The 21,484-nt window shown below is 35.6% G+C and overlaps 3 protein-coding genes across 3 annotated transcripts in view; 1 reads left to right on the top strand and 2 right to left on the bottom strand.

Annotated features, from left to right (window-relative positions):
• Nucleotides 1–21,484, bottom strand: part of LOC111502872 (tachykinin-like peptides receptor 86C) — a 188,223-nt gene that overhangs the window by 106,352 nt on the left and 60,387 nt on the right. The window contains exon 4 of the mRNA XM_023157037.2: nucleotides 19,486–19,597. Within this exon, the coding sequence (XP_023012805.1) occupies nucleotides 19,486–19,597 (112 nt within the window). The remainder of the gene's footprint in view (nucleotides 1–19,485; nucleotides 19,598–21,484) is intronic.
• On the bottom strand, nucleotides 2,994–6,649 carry LOC111502875 (uncharacterized). Its single transcript, XM_023157040.2, has 2 exons — nucleotides 5,796–6,649; nucleotides 2,994–3,492 (listed from the first exon to the last, which is right to left on the bottom strand). The coding sequence occupies exons 1-2, from the start codon at nucleotides 6,564–6,566 to the stop codon at nucleotides 3,043–3,045; spliced, it is 1,221 nt and encodes a 406-aa protein (XP_023012808.2). The 5' UTR covers nucleotides 6,567–6,649; the 3' UTR covers nucleotides 2,994–3,042.
• LOC111502873 (uncharacterized) lies at nucleotides 10,297–14,033 on the top strand. Its single transcript, XM_023157038.2, has 2 exons — nucleotides 10,297–11,139; nucleotides 13,534–14,033. Exons 1-2 carry the CDS (start codon nucleotides 10,366–10,368, stop codon nucleotides 14,014–14,016), a joined length of 1,257 nt encoding a protein of 418 aa, XP_023012806.2. The 5' UTR covers nucleotides 10,297–10,365; the 3' UTR covers nucleotides 14,017–14,033.

Raw genomic sequence — 21,484 nt, 5'->3', positions numbered from 1 at the left:
ATCATGTATTCATGTACACAATCACTTTCAATAATAATATAAATATAATTTTTCATTCCTCTTTTGAAATTCTACGTATACGAATATACTCTGTATTAGCATTTACTTTTATACATCTCTATATTCCATATTTTATACAGGGTGATTCAAAAGTACTTTGACAAACTTCAGGAGGTGATTCCTCACAATATTCTAATATCAATTGTCCAAATAAATGAATGTCCGGAAACGCTTCATTTCCAAGATACAGGATGTTGAAGTTTTATTTTTATTTTCGTTTTTTTCAAATAACTTTTGAAATACTGAACATAATTGAACGAAACTTGGTAATAGAAGGTTTTTGAGGTGTCGAATTCGAACTTGATGTTCTTATTGCTCTTACTCGTAGGGGGCGCCACCTACACGTCTTTTTCTTTTTTAAAGATTCATAACTTTTTTGGGCGTACTTCTAGCACATTTTTCAGTAAAAAAATCGATTCCTCTATCATATCTACGTAAATAAGCTACTCCTGTTACTAGTCGCTGTAAGCAACCGTTTTCTAAAAACTTCAAGTCGTTTGATAATCGATGCATGTTGAAGTTATTACGAATATTTTGCATTTTTCACAAGAATGCTTTGGAAATAAATTTGACGTTTGTGAGTAGTTTTGGTAATTACATATTTTGTGACAGTTAGACGTTTTGTTGAAGTTTCCGTAAGTAGAAGTAGAAAACATTTATTTTGAAAAAATGGATTATTTAAACAATAATGCTCATTTAGCCGATATGCATTTCGTTTATGGCCTTGCGGATGGCAATGCGCGCGAAGCAAGACGTATTTACCAGGAGCGATTTCCTAATCGAGTACTGCCTTCAGCTCCAACATTTACTAGTCTCCACCGTCGTTTGGCAGAAACAGGTAGCTTTAAGAGGGCAGCTGATATTATTGGAAGACCACGAGCAGTCCGAACCCCAGAATTGGAAGAAGCTGTTTTGAACGCTCTCGAGGATAATCCAGAAACAAGCACAAGAGTAATTGCTGAAGCTGTCAATTCTACTCAGTTCACAGTTTGGAGAATTATCCACGAACAACAGTTTTATCCATACCATATTCACAGGGTACAAGCTCTTTTGCCACGAGACTTTCCCCAACGCATTAATATGTGTCAATGGTTTTTGAGGAAATTGGCTGGAAATCCTCAATATTTAAGATATGTACTCTTCACGGACGAGGCAAACTTCTCCCGAAATGCTATCACAAACTTTCATAACAACCATGTTTGAGCTCTCGAAAATCCGCATGCAGTTAGTGAAAGGCATTATCAGTATCAATTTTCTGTAAATGTATGGGCGGCAATAATTGATAATTACTTGATAGGTCCTTTCTTTCTTCCGCTCCGACTGAATGGCGCAACTTAGAGACACTTTTTAGAAAATGAATTGCCGGGACTACTTCAGAATGTACCATTAGAAATTCGTATCCGCATGTGGTTTATGCATGATGGGGCTCCGGCCCATTTTAGCGTTGTAGCCAGGGAATTCCTCAACACAGTTTATCTAAATCGATGGATTGGTAGGGGTGTAGAAGAACCTAACCAGGCGTGGGCACCAAGGTCCCCAGATCTAAACCCGATAGATTTTTATTTTTGGGGACATTTGAAGTCACTAGTTTGTAAGACTCCAGCAGTGAACGAGAAAGATCTAAGAAACCGAATAGTAGACGCCTGTGAAACAATAAGAAACACACCAATAATTTTTGAGCGGGTACGAGATTCAATGACTAGACGACTGACTTCCTGTATCTTCGCCGAAGGTGGACACTTCCAAAAATTTATTTGAATACAATTTAGTTTCGTTTATTTTAGTTTATTCTACATATTGAAAATTTCCTGAAATAAAATGTTGACATTTCTTGCAAATTTTATTGAAACAAATACTGATTATGCACCCTTGATACAAAAATAACTATTTCGCTTAAGGATGTCATAAAGGAACGTACCCAACAGTAATGACCTCTTCAAACGAGTAAAACGTCAAATTCATTTCCAAAGCATTCCTGTGAAAAAAGCAAAATATTCGTAAATACGTCTTGCTTCGCGCGCATTGCCATCCGCAAGGCCATGAACGAAATGCATATCGGCTAAATGAGCATTATATTGTTCAAATAATCCATTTTTTCAAAATAAGTGTTTTCTACTTCTACTTACGGAAACTTCAACAAAACGTCTAACTGTCACAAAATATGTAATTACCAAAACTACTCACAAACTTCAAATTTATTTCCAAATCATTCTTGTTAAAAAAGCAAAATATTCGTAATAACTTCAACATGCATCGATTATCAAATAATCGACTTGAAGTTTTCAAGTCCAAATATTTAGAAAACGGTTGCTTACAGCGACTAGTAACAAGGGTAGCTTATTTACGTAGATATGATAGAGAAATCGATTTTTTTTACTGAAAAATGTGCTATAAGTACGCCCAAATAAGCTATGAATCTTTAAAATTTAAAAAGAAGTGTAGGTGGCGCCCCCTACGAGTAAGAGCAATAAGAACATCAGGTTCGAATTCGACACCTCAAAAACCTTCTATTACCAAGTTTCGTTTAATTAAGTTCAGTATTTCAAAAGTTATTTGAAAAAAACGAAAATAAAAATAAAACTTCAACATCCTGTATCTTGGAAACGAAGCGTTTCCGGACATTTATTGATCCGGACAATTCATATTAGAATATTATGAGGAATCACCTCCTGAAGTTTGTCAAAGTACTTTTGAATCACCCTGTATATACTCTGTAATAATAGCATTTCCTGTAACTGGGTACTCCTGTTGGAAATAAATCGCTTTTTTTTAGTGATAATTCTTCGTGAAATACTGTTATCGTCACAGTATTTCATCAAAATATTTTTTCAATCGCTTCGTGTATTTGAAATGTGACGATTCTCCTTCATTAGACATGGGTTTCTCTGTATCGACCATACATGTTCATGTACACTCTATGGAAATGAATCATCTATCTATTTATACATATATTTATGAAACTATTCATAATCTAACAAAATATTATGACAAAAAACCAGTGTCAACCAAAACCCTTATCAAAGTTATGACTCTTTCATTGAATTTACCAGTGTTTCTTGACTCGTATGAAAACGATGACATTGTATCATTTTCAGCTTCCGTTGCCGCCGTAAACTCGGATGCTTCATCTGAATCAAAGTACATAAATTTCAATATCATCAAAGACATAAACACTCCGAGTTTGATGAAATGTGTCCAGTGCTTCTCTAAGAGACTGTAAGGGAAAATTTCTTCAGGATCACAGGCAAATTCTCTCAAATTCTGGCAGACGGTGTCATGATATAATTTCAAGTACTTTTGATAATCGTAAAGAACTTCTTTTGGACTGTGGGCGAAGAAGAAGTAGGTCAGGTCAGCGGCAGGTGATCCAAATTTTGATAGTTGCCAATCCAAGATGCAAACCTTAGAGATTTTTGAGACGTTTTCTGGTGTCTGTAAATACATATTTCCATTATTTATCTATTACATGAGGTAACCTTTTTTGTTTGTAAAATAGTAAATAATGCACAGTTAACACTGAGAATATTTCTTCAAAATTAGGATAACAGAATTTTTGGAATATTTTGGTAGGGAACACTTAGTCGACATGTTCCTAAGTAGATAAAACCTTTACAGAACGGAAGCTAGGGAGATAGGGTACTCTCTAATGACCCGCTAGATTACCTCAGAACAAATTTTCATGAAGTTATCTGACATGTTGAGTCTATACTACCATACCTTTCCAAAACAATAGCTAGGAAGGTAGGAAACAGTCTAATGACTGGCAAGATCAGTAGATCTTTTTTCAGCGCTATTTTCGCCTCTAAATTAAAATTATAACGATCGGTGATAAAGTTTCGGCAGGTGGGACTATTTTTAGGAAATTTCCCCCTCTTCAAGGATCTTTTTTCGAATTCAGGATATCTCTAATATTTTCCGAAATATTTGCAGAGAACTAAACACCCCCATTTTTTACTAAATTGTTTATAACTATTGAAATTTTTCCGAGACCCTCTTGAAATTTCTCAAAAAGTTGATTGAGGTCATTGCCAATCGAATAAGCCCTGGATTATAATTATCAGTGCCCAGACTATATTGCTGTCGGCGAACCTTCCAAAGAATCTGAGCTTCGGGGAAAGAGCCTAATCGACACAGACTTCTGATGTATTGAAGAACATCAGACTCAGACTCAGACTCAGACTCAGACTCAGATGGAATATGAAATAATAGTCGTTTACAAGGTGTCAAGATGTCATTACTGTGTGTAGTTACTTTATTCTTATTAATACATTTTTTTTTCTCTTCTAGTCGTTATTTTCTTCCTTCTGTAGGTTATATGGAGAAAATTATCTCTATGAAATTTTCTCAAGGGAGTAAAGGGGGGATTGTTACGATACAATTTTGCTTTGTTATAAATTAAACAATTTATTTATACTTTTAATAATCGGTTAGTTTATTCATTTCCACATGCGAATTTATGTATATTTAAAACCTTTCTAACCCGCCTATGACACCGACTAGGTCGGTAAATAGGTTGTGTTCCTTTTTTTCTCACACCCAAGGACATAAGGATAAGGACGGAAATTTTGGCGAAAAGATATTTTTCGATCGTGAATTGCAGAATGAACTGATTGCCTGGTTGAATTATTTCGCTCGTTAACTACCTAGAAGGGATTTTCGAATTTTCAGCCAACGGTGGTTCCTTTTTGATATTGTGAAGTTTGGAGTATTTTGGGACAATATTGGAAACCACCGCTGCAAAAGCAGGATTTTTATAAAAAGGGCAAATAGTCAGTATTTTCTCTCAATTCTCAAAGGACGATCTTTGTCTGTTTTGTGTTGGAAAAAACCCTCGATTATTAGGAGGTTAGTACAGTATTTTCAAACAACCTTGTTCAACTCAGCTATGGAACTCATAATAAATGTTGTCCTTATTTTTCTTACCTTTTGGTTACGATGTTGTCATGAGAATATTTTTCTTCAGGGTGTTAGAATATTCCTAAGAAAGGCGTATTTGCATCAGCTTGAATTTGGGAAATTGAAATCGATTGCCAGATCAGTCTCTTGAAGGAGTTTCCTGATCGTTACCTTTACTAATAATTACCACTGGGAATATTAACAGATTCCTACTACATCCGTATCCACCGATACTGCCGGATCAGTATTCATTCCCTGGCAGCTTACGAAAAAGGAGCACCCGAAAAGCAGCTAAGTTTAGACTAAGTTATTTGAATAAAGAACCCGGTGTTTATTTATTTCCTATAATAAAATGTACAAGTTACCTCATTGAGAGGAGTGGTGTAAGCTTTTACGTGACGTCACATATTAGCACATATTAGCGAATGTATTATGATAGTGGTAATCTAGCAATTGAAGTGAGTAATCGGCAAACAGAAGGGTCACTGTATTTCTTCTTTTTATTATTGTAATAAACTTCCTTAGTCATTGCAAATAGAATTATTACTTTTATGAGAAGTTAAATATTTCAATAGTGGGCTTCCCCAATAACTGGGCAGTTTTCCGATTTTTAACTGGCCAACAAAAATTGGTGGCGCTTCCCCATTTAGTTAAAAATCATTGTTTTTCTTTTAATTAGTTGCACCCACGACTTTGTGCAAACCACTGACCTAGTCGGGCATGTTAGTGGTGTTTTTGATTTTCGGCAATCCTATTGTAAATTTAATTATCTTGTCCAAAAACATCGCGTAGCAAATTGCAAGTTCAGAATTTTTATAGTAACTGTGAATATCAATTACCTCATACTTGAACATCAGATTATTGCACCAGCAATCTCCGTGGTTGATCACTAAATTCCATTTCGGATCCTTCGATACTTCGAAATATTCCGGTAATGACTTTCCTAATCTTTTCAATGCGTCCAACAATTCTGGTTCGCTTTCAAGAGCTTTATACCCGTTACCAAGAATTGCATCTATGTATAACTGCAGTTTCACCGGATCGCTCATATCTGCTTCAAAAACATGTTCTTTCAACCCACTAGTGAGATCTTTGAAGAGATCCGGATTTTTGTGGTTCATTGCTAACGAAACCGTGTGAAATTTAGCGTATTCCACAATAACTGCTTTTATATGTTCTGGAGTCATCGGAATCTGTCTATTCCAAAGCTTAAATCCATTTTCCACCATGTTTTCCATGACCAAACATTCCTGTCCAGCCTTGTGAGAAGCCTCATACAATTTGGGATGTCCAGAAAATGGATTCGAAATGACGAAATTATCCTGAAATTTCTTGAACTCTCCGAATACCTTCTCGTAAATATATATTTCTCTGCTGAACACATTGTCCATAGAAACCTCTTTTCTGAGAGCCTCACTGGTTAATGTTGATTTAAGAATGACTTCCAATTTTCGAGCATCATTTTTAATAGACACTCTCAATATATCCCCTAAATAATTATCCCCTTTCGCTGTGCCGGCACATGCACCCACTTCAAAATCACCCGTGAAGCCATTTTTTCTGGCCACGGAGTCAATAATTTTTTTCTGTTCCTCACTTAGTACTGACATTGTCACAACTCACTTCGACTGATTATCTGATGATATTGCCTGATTTCTGGATAAATATACTAATACTTGTGCTGAGAACAATTACTCGTATTTATGCAGCCCGCTATAGCGAATTCATATCAACGATAATGTTTTGATATCTGTACATCAAAATTGAGATATGTGATGTCCACAGATTAGAATTTTATTTGTAGGATGATAAAGCAGAAAATGAAGAGTGAATAAGCCGAGCGAGCTGTAGGAAGGCAAAGTTGATGATATCAAGAAAAACAACTGAAAATGAAAGTGAGAATCCTTTAAGTACTTTCACGTGAGAGCCAATGTTCCAAAATTGGACTTCATCTATACTTCTATGCTAATATTATTAATGTGAAAGTTTTTGAGGATGTACGTATGTATGTATGTATGTTTGTGTCTCTTTAACGCCCTAACGACTGAACGGATTTAGATGAAACTTCACATAAATACAGCTTATACATCAGAAAAACATATAGGCTACAATTTACAAAGGTGTTGTGTAACTTCGATCATAATATAACGATAAGTATTGAGTAAGTCGGAAAAATTCTTGGCGTGCGCTGCCTATACCGTTGGACTTACATGAAGATGATTTAATAATAATAATAATAATAACAATTCGGCCCTAAGAGTGCTATATTACCATCTACGGTATTGACGAGACACCGGTGTTGCCCTACGCTCCGGGGGATATCGAATCCGTTGTGGGGAACGAGAAGTGCCGAATTTATTAGAACTATTCGTTCCCCACCCTCAGGCTCATACAAGCTAATAAGCCTGATGTGGTCCTTCTCGACCACCATAGCAAAACGATATTTGTCGTGGAGTTTTTAGCTCCTGGCGAAACGAATATCGTCAGGAAAGAGGAGTGTCTACATGACAGAATGGTACTGGATACAGCCTGTAAAGTCATCAGGAGTTCGGATCCATTTATCTGCATGGTCCGTGACCATGAGAGAGCAGGAATTGGAGCATTTCTCTTCAGGGCAGCTGCCCGAGCAGCTGACATAAGGATAAGCCAATGCATGGGGTCTTTTTCAATAATATTGGAGACATTGTTTTATCAAAGCGCCTGACGTTCGCTTTTCTCAGGTCAAGTGGCCCGAAGTCGGAAACTGAGGGGTTCATCATGGCTTGCCAGAATGGTGTCTTCAACACCTTAGTCTACCGCAGTCGCGTGATGGGTATAGAGGGGCAGGACTTTAGTATTTGGGATAACGCCCACCAGGGGGAGTGGCATATCAATCGAAAGGGGACGATGAGAGGAACACAATGGTATGGGTTTCATCGCGAGGAAATGACAAAAAATATTATTTATTCATATTATTCTATTACATATATTTTGGTTTGAACTGTCTTTTTATACATTTAATGAGTTGTAAGAAGGGATCCAACTTATTGTGACGGACTTACCGACGCCAGAGATATTCGCACATGTGCATGGCCAGGTCATCACCACTGTAACCACGCTCTTCCAAATCGTGTTTCAACCATTTCCAACTTCCTTCTATTGTCTGAGTGTGTGCACCGGTTTGTTTAGGTTAGGTTAGGTTGGGTTAGGTTAGGTTAGGTTAGGTTAGGTTAGGTTAGGTTAGGTTAGGTTAGGTTAGGTTTGGTTGGGTTGGGTTAGGTTAGGTTAGGTTAGGTTAGGTTAGCTTAGGTTAGGTTAGGTTAGTTCATGTCAGAAAATTTTGACATTTTTCAAATTTTTTTCCTCTTATTTCCTCGCGATGAAACCCATACCATTGTGTTCTTCTCATCGTCCCCTTTCGATTGATATGCCACTCCCCCTGGTGGGCGTTATCCCAAATACTAAAGTGCAGCCCGTATACAGATTAGACTAGAATCAAAACAAAATATGTGAAGGAAGTGGTTTGGCGATAAGAGCAGAGTTTTTGAGAATATGTAAGTGTATAAATATTTGTATAGAAGTAAGTATGGCTTTCATGGACTAGAAACTACAAAACAATTTATCAAATTTTGTGAATTTGGTGTTATAGTTGAACAAATTATATTTGGGCTTGAGGTTTTAAATTAGCCATCGCCCTCTAAACCGCTTCAACGCCCCCCAATCTTCTCTGTGTCCTTTACTGTTCCCCTATAGGCCTCCAGCGCTCACAAGGGGGCGTTATCGCCTACTTTGAAAAATATTACTGGAGTTTTTTTCCAACACCAAATCGTTATTTTTAACACCTCGACACGTGTTTGGATCACCAAGTGATCATCTTCAAAGAGGAAGATTAAAACTAGAAACTAACTCGAACCTAACCCTATTTATGCTAGATAGATATCCCATACAGGTAAACCATCCAGGTGTACCACCCAAACAGGTATACCAACCTAAATTAATTTTACAATTTTTCCTCATCTATTATTTTACAATATATGTTTAGCTGTTATAGCTGTATATAAAACAATTTTCAGCTATATGAAATTAATTACACAATATTGCCTATCTAAATTTATTTTTGCAATGTGTCCTTATGTAGTAATCAGTAAACTCAACAATATTATTTTAACAAGCTATATAGTATGCTCTTTGGTATAGGTCTTTCATCGTTATTCATAATATTATTGTGTTTACTTATTTCTACCCTCTCATAGGCATCTAGTTGCCTGTTGTTGTTAACTTGTCCAACTAATTTTAATGAACTGAAGTCTATGGAATGGTTTTGTTGCAAAATATGATGGGCGACTGCTGATTTTCCAGGTCTTCGAATTCTCGACTTTGTCTTTTGGACTTCCCAAAAGGCTCTGTAGTGTATGACTTGTTTTAAAAACCACCTCCATACCTAGTTCCATGAAAATCTTTCCAAAGTTCCTCGTATATTGGTGGTATGTATGTGAGATGTATTTATCTTGGTTTTTGTCCTTTCTGAAAGTCGAGATTTCGTTCATTCCTAACCTAAACTTCTTCTTCCTTATCATGTCATCTACAATACCCCTCGAGAAACCGTTAGTGGCTGCTATTTCCTGTATTGTACGTCTTTCTTTTGTGAACCTATCATGTGTTAGAGGGAAAGTCAAAAGAAGATGCACTAAAAAATTCAACCCAGCTCGTTTGTGCTGTCCACAGTGATGTGAACTGTCAGGAATATACCTGTACGTGCTTGTTTCTTCTCTAAGTATATCGTATTCTAACCCTCCATATTGGCTCCTCATTACCAAAACGTCACGAAATTGTAGTTGTCCCTTAGTTCCTAACTCATACGTGAATTTTATTGATGGATCTATTATTTAAAATGGAAACAAAGTCCTCAATATTCGATTTTTTGATATAGAATATTGCGAAAATATCATCCACATACTTTAGCCAAATCCTAGGAAAATGCTTCGACTTTTCTTTGGTTTCCATTTCGAATCTGTTCATGAACAGATCTGCCAGGTAGGGGGACAAGGGGTTTCCCATGGCCGTTCCTTCTTGTTGTTCATAAAAGCAACCTTCTACCTGGAACCGCGCATTATAAGTACTTTGAGAAAGACTAGTTTATACTGTTACAGACTTTATCTGGATTATGATTCAATTTCGAAAGAGATCGTTCGCAATTTACCTGAAATCATGAAAACTCGAAGAAATTGAAGTAAGGTACAACTGGCGTGTAATAAATACGACGCCCAAAATTCAATACCGATATTGGGGAAGATCCGTCTCTGGGCCTTCAATTTATTTAATTTACCATGATAATTATTCAAGTTAAAAGATTTGCCAAAAGGTCAAATTTCTAGTTATTCTGTTTCAGATAACGTTGATATGTCTATTACGTAGTGTAGTGTATTCGATATGGCAAAAGAATTGAGTGTGGTACAGTTTGCCTTGATTGAACAAATTGCACATCAAAACGGTTTCGATGTTTTCGATTTGGAAGTCAGTTCAGGCTCGGAGAAGGGTGATAATTATCTCGGGATAATAACTAGAGTTACAGTCAAGGATGAAAAGCGTAAAATTGAGTTGATCCTCAAATCTGCATCCACGAACGATGCGTTCAGAAGATCAGCTCCTGTGCACAAACTGTTCTGCAGGGAAATTCACATATACGACAAGATATTTCCAGCCTTTCAGATGTTCCAAAAGGAGTTCAATATTCCAGATCCGTTTTTAGGACACGCCAAATTATACGGGAAGAGCCAGAAAAATGGTAACGAGTGTTTGATAATGGAAAACTTGATAGAAAGTGGCTACAGCATGTGGAATAGAAAACAACCGATGGACTCTGCACACATTTTGGCTGTGTTATGTGAGTACGCTAAATTCCACGCTACATCGCTGGCATACAGGCACAAAAGACCTGAAGCATTTGCTGAACTCACAAAGGATATCCAACACCACGTGCTCAAAGAAGAAATGGAAAATAGGAAGAAAATGGAGTCTTACTCGAATGCTGCAGTTGCCAACGGATTGAAGGCCGTTTCTGACGATCCTGCTGCTGTTGAAGTTCTTGAGAGATTGCAAGCTGAACTACCAGATTATTTGATGGCTATTCTGAGGAATCCAGAATTGAACATCTTGGTAAATCATGGAGACAACTGGTGCAACAATATCATGTTCAAATATGAGGTAATTGATTTTTTTAATTGAGTACCTGGTGAGTACTACAGTTGCTATATTTTTGGAAAATACAGGTTTTGGCTTTCTACTTTTTCATATTCATACAGAGAAATTGGGAACTCTTTCAATTACATGAAAGAAAAATTATTTCGGAACAGAAAGTTCCATATGAACACTGAATTATACTAAAATCACCTTTCTTCATTCAGTTCGTATTCTAAACATTCGTTATCGAATAAAATCAGATATCTTTCACAGGATTGCTACACAATTCAATCCTAACAAGATTCCTATGACATTAGTAGATTAAACTCATTCGTGACATAAAGTTGTGATTTTATGAAATGATCGTGGCTGCATTTCATTATGTTATAATAATAATAATAACACGTCTTTATTATTTTCTACATACAGTGCATCTACAGTGTCACACATAAAGTCCGCATCGAATGGGATTTTTTTGTTCATCTCTTCAAGCAACTCCATTAGGTTGTGCTTTAAAAATGATGCCAAAACATGCATATGACCGATCATGTGATTTTTCTTCCCTGTCAAATTTGACATTTTTTCCAAAAAATGTTCAGAAAAGCAGTTATTGCTCGAAATTTCGAAAATCGGTAAAGAGAAAAGGTGATTGTTTTTTAATTTTTTACCCATATACCAATTTTTAGCTCTCTAGTACAAATTTGGTTTTTTTACAGTTTTTCCAAAATTTTACATTTGCCGATTTCTCAAATTTAGCCAAACCTCAACGAAGTTAGTGCTTTATGCCTAACTTATCTTTCCAACGCATTTTCATTACCAATTGCAATTCTAAATACAACTTATTTCGCAAAAATTTAAAACACCAGAAAAAATTATGCCAAAAATGATGCAAAGTTGATACAGTTTTTAAAAACAGATAAATATTTCACTTTATTTCTACTTTTTGCGAAATAGCTTGATACATAAGCATAATTAAAAATCAATATCAATGAAAATTCAATAATTTATTCTTTACTGCACTTTTCAAACATTTAAACTTTGATTTACTAATTACGAAAAATTACAACGAAATTAAACTAAGGGTACTGTGGAAACAATTGAACTGAACTGAATAAGCAAAATATTTAATTGCCATATGACATTTGTTGAATAACTCAAAATAGTGTTCATCAGTTTTAGATTCAAAATAGTTTATTCGTTGTCAAGTGTGTTGTTAAAAATGCTGAATCTTCAAGAGAAAATTGAAATCGTTTTAATATGCGGCGAGAATACCGGTCACCGACAAGTAGCTGATATTTTCAATGCCAGGCATCCTGCAAGAAATATTCATCAGTCAATAGTTAGTAGGATAATATCTAAGTTTAAATCTACTGGCTCGGTTGAGAGTAATTTTAGAAAAGCACATCAGCCTTCTAGACATACTGAAGAAGTGGAATTTGAAATATGTTTGGATGTCGTATCACTACATTAAAAGAAAGGGACTTCGATATGCGCTTGTATTCTTCTTTTTGGTTTCAAGGGGAAAAAGAAGAAAATTATCATTTTCCTTATCAAATTTTATGGACAGATGAAGCGACCTTCTCTTCAAATGGCGTTGTGAGCTCGCAAAACTGCAGGTGGTGGGCAAAAGAAAACCCACATTTCGTAATCGAATGTCGAGATCAATATTCGTTTTAGACGAATGTATGGTGTGGCATATTAAACGACCAAATTATAGGGCCATACTTTTTTAGACATTTAAATTATGTCTGCGGACTACCTACACTTTGTGAATACCGAACTATCTGAAGTTTTGGATGATATGCCCCTTCAAGTAAGAGATGTTGTGTGGTATCAGTGTGATGGTGCACCTATTCATACTACAAGGGTGGTTAAAGAGCGTCTTTTGGAAATATTTAGGGGCAAAGTAATCAGTAGCAATATGGAACACTTTTGGCCGCCTAGATCTCCTGATATAACCCCACTATATTCCTTCTTGTGAGGTTACTTAAAAAAAAAGGTGTATAAGCAAAGACCTTTTCGAGATATAAACCATTTAGAGGCAGTTATTCGAGAATGTGTTGTAAGCACGAAACCCCGTAGTATAAAGAATGCAGTTAAAGATGTTTTAAAAAGAACAATTGATTGCATTGAACGTGGTGGAAGGCACACCGAAATGTGACTTTATATTTTGTATTTCTATTGGTATTTACATGGTTTAGGCATATGTTTCGATTTGATTTAGTGTTCTTAATTTAAATTATAACTATATTTTAACAGATGTTTGTTAAAATTGTTTGCGGTTTAGTTTTCTAGGCAACAAAATCTAAATTCATTACTTCAAAGATTTGCAGTCACTATCACGGGGCGATACCGATACAACCTGCAGTGAAACATTTGATAGTTATTGTTCATCAATTCACATTTATTATTTTCTAGGACCCGAAAAACATTTTGAAGCCTTCAAAAGTAGCCCTATTAGATTGGCAAATATCGAAAATGGGATCACCTGGTGCTGATCTGTCTTACTTCTTCCTATCTCACAGTCCGAAAGAAATTCTATACAATTACAAAAACTACCTCAATCTTTACTATGACTGTGTCAGTAAGAATTTGAAGGATTTTTCGTGCGATCCAGAGAAAGTATTTCCTAGGAGTCTCTTAGAGCGTCATTGGAGAATTTTTGTCAAGTTCGGTTTCTATATATCTTTGATAATAGTGAATATCATGTGCTGTGATAAAGAAGAAGCTCCTGATCTAGACGAGATTGATGCTAAAAGTGACTTCATAGAGGCACTCGCTACTAAAATGACGAATAGTAGTGAATATAACCGAAGGATAAAAGATTTATTACAGTTTCTGATTGATGAAAAGTTATTGGACGCAGAAGAAGTATCGAACAACAATGAGATTATTGAATAAAATGTTTTCAACAAAAATTTTGTTTTTATTTGATTGCAACTCGTATCTTCACGTGAGTTGTAGGGAGAAATAATAATAAAAGTAATAATAATAATAATAATAATGATGTCCATTCAACCAATTCAAAAATATTCAGAAATGCAATGTAGATAATATAGACAAAAATAGAGAACTACAATATAAACAAAATTTCCAATACATTATTGAGGTGAGAATAGATAAAATAAATGTAGGGACCTTCAAAAAAGCTCGAGAAAGCTTGTCTTTGAGGAGTTTCAGCTCAATATTTGCAATGATTTCAAAAAGGAACCTCAAAAAAGCTCGAGAAAGCTTGTCTTTGAGCTTAACTTAGCTCAACATTTGAAATAGTTTCAAACTTTCAGTGACTGGGTGAAGGGTCAATGACCAAACACCAACGAAACTGAAGAACACGGTGAGTATTACATTGTTGGCCTTTGTCTGTATTTACACATATATACGCACACATATACACATACAGACATATACACATAGTGGAAGGACAGTTTTTGCTGACTAATTAGGAACAAAACTTGGGAACTATTTTTGGGTGATCAGCAGAACGGAAGTGTACTATTATAACACAAGTTATTCCAATATTTCGATGAAGTTCATTATCATTTTCAAGGAAGGGCTACAAAAAGTGATTACTTATAATGAAATATTATAAATTTGTTACAAAAGGCTCAACTTACTGTAAGTGAGGATGGCTGTGTCTAGAAGAATGTTACAATAACATCGTTATTTGATATGAAATTATTAAATACTGGTGAAAACCATGTAGTTACAGACTACAGAGAGAGAGAGAGAGAAAGAAAACAAAAAATTGACACTGACAGCTCTCATGTGATTCAGTTTGGAAATGGTGTGTTTGTATGTCTTCGTTCAGATTATGAAACGAAAGAGAACAGTTATAGTGCAAGTGTGATCAGACTCGTCTGCTGGTTTATGAGTTTATCAATGAGAAAACCCAATGTCAAATGAATTATGAAGAAGCGTTGTTAAAAGAAAGTAAAACCCTGCCATAGGGATGTTGAAAATTTGGTAGAAAGGCGTAAATGTCACTGAGGTGATCAATGTATGATCTTTTGTTAAGGCAATTATTTTATTGTAATATAAATGAAATTTCCCAAAACAATCTTTCAGATGTATTTCTTCCAATTGCTAAGATTTTGGTTGAATCATAGTCCATATTATGACCTTCTTTAAAAACATCCTGAGAGATGTGCTCTTAGCAATCATGTCCGTTTTGCGTAATTTTCATTGAAGAATATATATCAATCAATAAAAAAAATATTTAATTGTTCAATGTCTAAACAGGAAAACTAACTGACTGTTATAAGGAAACAAGTATAGCTGAGGCACCAGTCAATCTAATAATAACACTGATGATATTCAAACAAGACTCAACCTCTAACGGAAGCAAGAAACTCTTTGGAAGGTTCGAAATAGATGAACATTTTAACCTAGCAGACCACTGTTATAATATTCATGCAGTCATTGTTCACTGTGGTTCTGGCGTTGAACGTGGTCATTATTACGCCTTGGTCAAAGAAGAAACGGACTGGTTTAAGTTTGACGATAGTCGTGTCACGAAGTGTTCTGGCGATGCATTGAATTTATTGGAGCCTCTGGAGACACCCTACATTTTGTTTTATGAGAGAGAGGACATTGTTGGATCAAGATCTTCAGATGATGTGGTGCTGCAGGTTTTTCCGGGTTTTCCTGCAGCTGAAAAAGCAAATGCGCCACTGGAATCAATGAAGTCGCCCCGGAGCGCCAATTAATTTTTATTGTTGTATTCAGAAATATATAACAGGAATAAATCCTAATAACAAAACATATTAATACATACACATACATGAATACATAGATGAATACAATACTAATTTATCAACTAGAAACACCTGAAGAGAGTAAACAAAAAACAAAATAAAGGAAACATTTAGGAGAGTTAAGTGGAAAATTAGGTGAAAAACGTGTGTGCAACAAGCTAGAAGAGTAATTGAAAAAAAACATAAGTCAGATATAGAGCTAACAAGTGAAAACATAGTTCAGGTGTATTACAAAAAAAACATAATTCAGCAGTAATACAGTAGTAGTAATAAGCTCACATGGTAGAGTAACTTTCAATTTGGGCTCATGTATTTTAACTAGAGTGTAAAAGTTTCTCAACATGGTTGTTAACTTGACCAATAGGTTCATAATAAATGTCGAGATTTTCACAGAGTTGATTGTAAAGTTTGCTCATTGCAACAACTGGTGACCAGTAATAGAATTCTAGAATTTGGTAGATAAAAAGTCAGTTCATTTCTAGAAAGTTGAAGTGGGAGAGTAGTTCCGGACAGTCAATCAGATTATTCACTAGTTTATGAATGGAAATTATTGAGTAGTAGGTTCCTCGGTTTTGATGGGATAGTAGATTAAATTTATTCAGTAGTGTTCTGTTGTCGTTGCCTTGGTCAGGGTAAACTCCTTCTAGCTTGTAAGTAATATATTTCATGAAGCTTTTTTGTAGACTCAATTTTGTTTATGTGGACATTGTATATGGGTGACCATATAAGGTGGGCATATTCCAGCCGAAATTTGACGTATGCATTGAAGAGAGTAAAAAAACTGTCTCTGCTATGAAAGTGCTTACAGTTACGATAGATGAGCCCTAGCATCCGTTTGGCTGAGCATGTTATTGTGTCATAGTGAATGGAGAAACTCAGTTTAGGGTCAAATGTGACACCAAGATCCCTTTGATGAGTGCTTATTTGAAGAGGTATGTTATTTATGCAGTAATCATGAGAAATAACATTATATTCAAGGGTGTATTTTGAGTATTTACATTTGTTCGTATTGAGGAGAAGATTATTTTCGGTACACCAAAGGTACAAAAAGTCAAGGCCTTTTTGTAAGATTAGGCAGTCCATTACATCAGATATTCACATAACTACTTTGACACAGTGAAAATGTTTCTGAGGGACACAATAATGCTCTAACTTAAGCGACTGAAAAAATCGCAGATCATTAGTGATACATAAAGCGATTGTTTTTTCGAAGACAAACAGCTGTAGGCTTTTTAATTTTGATTAACTTTCGTCAATCCCCGTTTTCAGTAATGAACGAAATCACAATTCAGTCCTTACTGTTGAAAGCAGCAGGTAGGTAAATATTCTTCAAGGTTTTCGGAAAAAAGGCGGCGTTCCTGGATGTGTTCCACACCAAATCGCCATCTTTGATGGGGCTCCCTACTCTCGTAGCAATGCATAAGGCTATCTCGTAGCTCATGCACCACTCAAAACGTCCGTGGAAATTGCCAGGGTTGTCATCGATAGGCAACTCATCGTTTCCTTGTTTCTGATCTCACTAAGTAAGTCGGTTATGGGGTTTGGCGACATGATAATCAAAATTTGGACACATGTCTACGCGTAGAGACGATAAAATAACCTCAGGAAGTTAATGGAAACAAGCAATATTTCACATAATACAATGAAACATATTTTAAGAAAGACCTGTGAGATCGGGAGACCTTGGTGGTCATTTTGTAAAACCTCTTTTGTCAATCCGGCGACCAGGAGAATGATCATCCAAAAATTGTCGCACTGGAGCTGCATGATGAGAAGGTGCACCGTCCTGCTGAAAAACTATTTCGTTTTCGAATAAATTTCGCCCTATTGATGCACGGTATCATTTGATTCTCCAACATATCCAAATATTTATCACTGGTCAAATTCATGGAGAAAGTCTAGTATTGTGATACACTTTATAATATAGCTATATGAAGCATAAATAGTATAACTAACCTAACCTAACCTAACCATACCGAACCTTACCTAACCTTTCTACCCAACTAACTAACAACTATAACTAACCTAACATAACCTAACCTAACCTAACCAGACAGAACCTTACCTAACCTTTCTACCCAACTAACCAACAACTAACTAACTAACTAACAACTATAACTAACCTAACCTAACCTAACCAGACCGAACCTTACCTAACCTTTCCACCCAATCTAACCTTAAAATACCCTTAATACTTACATTTTGGTAGGAAATGAATAATTATAGTTCATCACAATATTTATGAAAAATCGTTTTTATTTATAGTATTTCACTTTTAAATCAATAGCAACACGTCTATATGGTCTTAATAAGGGGTCAGCTATATATTTATATAGTGTGTCACAATACTAGACTTTACCCAAGTTCCTGCCCAAACATTCAGTTTTTGAGATCATTGGGTATGAACTTGACGGTATAAATGAGGATTCGTATAAAAAATTTTGCCGATTCACCTCTCCATTCAAACTAAATGTACACTCATCCGGAAAACAAATTTTATACAAGAAATTCTGATGCACGTTGACCCATTCAGTGAGACTTTCACAAAACTCGATACATGTATAAAAATCATCTTCGTTCAATTCATGAACTAGTCCAATCTTTTATGAATGAAATTTGTACTTATGAAGGATACTGAAAACATTTGTATGACTGATTCCTGATCCTCGAGATAACTTAGTGAGAGATTGCCAATTTTCCATTATTCCAACGTGCCCTAAAACTGCAGTACAAATAGCTTCATCGTTGCCAACTCTTGAACGGTTATGCTTTTTATTGTTAACAGATCCAGTTTCCATAAATTTGTTCAATAATTCCGAAACGTTTTTGTGTCATACATTTCTTCCTGGATCATTGAATATAAGGGCTCTAGCACTATTGAAATTCTGGTAGTACAAACTCACTATTTCAATCCGTTCCCGAAGCGTATAAACCATTGTTTCTCAATAATTCACAAAAACAGATACACCAATTGTAACTTCTCCTGGTAGGTGATCGTTATTGTAGAGTGAGGCATATACAAAATGAAGAGAGTATCGAATTCAAACTTAACTAGGCAAAATAAGACTTTTTTGAAACCAAGTTAACAGATTGTGCAAAAGTTCATTCAGGATGGCTCGTTTTCAACTCAAATAATCTTCAGCTTCCAAACTATGAGCTTCAGACCATAATGTATTCTACTTTGTTGAAATCTGTTCATCGTTAGGCAAAGTTAGATCAAATGTATTTTTTCATTTTTCCTGTAAATCATTGTACCAAAAGTTATTCGAGGTGACTTGTTTTGAATGAAATGCACTGTATAATTTAGTCAAATGAATGAAATATATAATATCACAATATGCTTTATGTTATAGGTGTAATACAGGGAAGAATTGGAATATCTAGAGGCTCAGTCCATATTTGAAATTACTTGAGTCACGAAAATCAATAATTGTTTTATTTACAAATTTACTGTCAGGTAGATCGACATTCCCTGTACATTATAGACACAATTATCATAAACAAACAGAGTATCAATGTGGGCTGATCCAAACGATCAAAATTTTCGAATCCGTACAACTCCATACAGTATTATCCGATTCGATATAATGAAGTCATAATGTAGCTTGAGCCTTACCTCTGTAGCATATAAATGAAGTTGAAGATGCAATTGAACGTGGTTAGAAGGAGATCCGCCGTGCTCAAGTTAACGAGGAAGTAATTGGTCACAGTTCTCATCCTCCGATGAGCTGAAACAAAGAAATATCCGAAATCAAAGTGATTGTTGTATAAATCTTGCGATACATTGACTCGAGACGCTTTTGTTGCGGGTTACTTGGGGTAGTAACGGACAGGAACAGCACGTTAATTGGTGGTGGAATGAATGTCAACAAAGGGCGATTCCTGATTGATTTATTGAGACAGTTTGATGAAGTCATGCTCGAGAAAGTTATAGCAGAACATACATAGCTGTGTTGTGAATTTTGGTGATTCACTTCCATAATTTAATTCTATTCTCATGACTATGTACAACTCTTCTCATGACTATGCACAATGTTATGCGCCGAGTCATATAACCTTTCATATCTAAGTAATCTCTCTGATGATGAAGCAGTCAACCATAAGTTAATCAGTTGCTTCACTATAATGAATCTCTTTTGTTACATAGGCCCATTTGATGGATAAATACCTAGATAATCTCCGCAATGTACACTACCGACCAAATTATATCTTGTTGAATATTTTTAGGGACTCTTGGTTCACCTTGCCATGATGGATCTTTCATATATCCTGATTTTCTGTATTTTTCTTCTATTTCGCAAGTGGATTGCGGAGTAGGTTCACTATCTGTAACTTTTTATAATTACAATAATGACATGTTTGGTAAAACAATTGAAAATTGAAGTTGATACGTTGAATGTCTTTATAGAAGTGTTATTGTAACTACGGTTCAAAACTTTTATTTGGAGTTATGAATACATAGTTCATTTTTGTCGCTAAAACATAGATCTCACTAAGGTGGCTATCAATCAATGAAGTGATAGTTATGGTTTATTGATTCACCTATTGACAGATTTCATGACGGCTGAAATTGATAAAACAGGGTTTTCAAGTCGTCTATACTGACCTACTCAGCACTGATGAGGAGCTAATACTCCAAAGAGATATGAATTCATTTATGATAACTTGAGGCATATTCCAAATGGAAGACATCCAACGGTGAACGACTTTCACACCTTCCGTTGTCGTTGGTTCACCCTGTATCACTACATATTATGAATCAAAGTCGAACTCAAAAACTACGAAACGGGTTTCCATACAGTTTTCACCAATGGATGGAATATCCCAAAAGAGATAAGGATAATCTCAAGCATTTTCATACGTAGTACCCATCATTAGACTATAGAAAATGTATCAGCTTTTTGAAATACAGAAGTCAGTGTGCCAAAGTAGCAGCCTCATTTGATGAAAGTATCATTTGGTGCCCCACAAGGGTCCCACCTGGGTCCGATTTTGAACAGTCTTCTGACTTGAATTCTGAGTTCCTATTTTTTACTGATGACCTGAAATTGTAACGTCCACTGAATTTTCCTTAAAATGATCTTGACAATAGTTAGTTGGAGTCAAATGAAGAGCATGAATATAAATGTTAAAAAATGCGAGTGTATCAATTTTCCGTATACAATTCTTGGTGGTCGGTTAACACATGACAATGAAATCTGAGATCTGTGTGTAAAATTTGATACAAAACTCACTTGCGCCAATCATATTATTGGATAAACTGCAAGGGTTTCACATTTAGGATACGCATGAGACAAAAAAAATATGGCCTCACTGTCTGGTCACCACATTGTGAATTATTATTATTAAGTATTGACCAATACTATTCCGAGTATATATATCCTCAACCATCATTAAAATCAAAAATTTGTTGGCTCGCCTAACAAAAGACATTTTTATTCGGCGTAGAATTTTCATCAGCTCAAAAAGCTCAAACCTTCGTGACGTTCGATAAAAAAGCAATGTAATCACTTCGCTCAGTCCTTTTTTTGGGGACCTTCATAAATGTATCATTATGTTCAGTTTTATGAAACGTTTCATCATTTTCTGGCGAGTTGGAAGGGAATAATACAGGA

This window comes from Leptinotarsa decemlineata, unplaced genomic scaffold (assembly GCF_025532065.1).
Source record: "Leptinotarsa decemlineata unplaced genomic scaffold, Ldec_3_MD MMD2_tig00026361_RagTag_RagTag, whole genome shotgun sequence".
Taxonomy (NCBI): Eukaryota; Metazoa; Arthropoda; class Insecta; order Coleoptera; family Chrysomelidae; genus Leptinotarsa; species Leptinotarsa decemlineata.
Note: the sequence above shows the minus strand (reverse complement) of the source record. Positions and strands in the feature narration are given on the sequence as shown.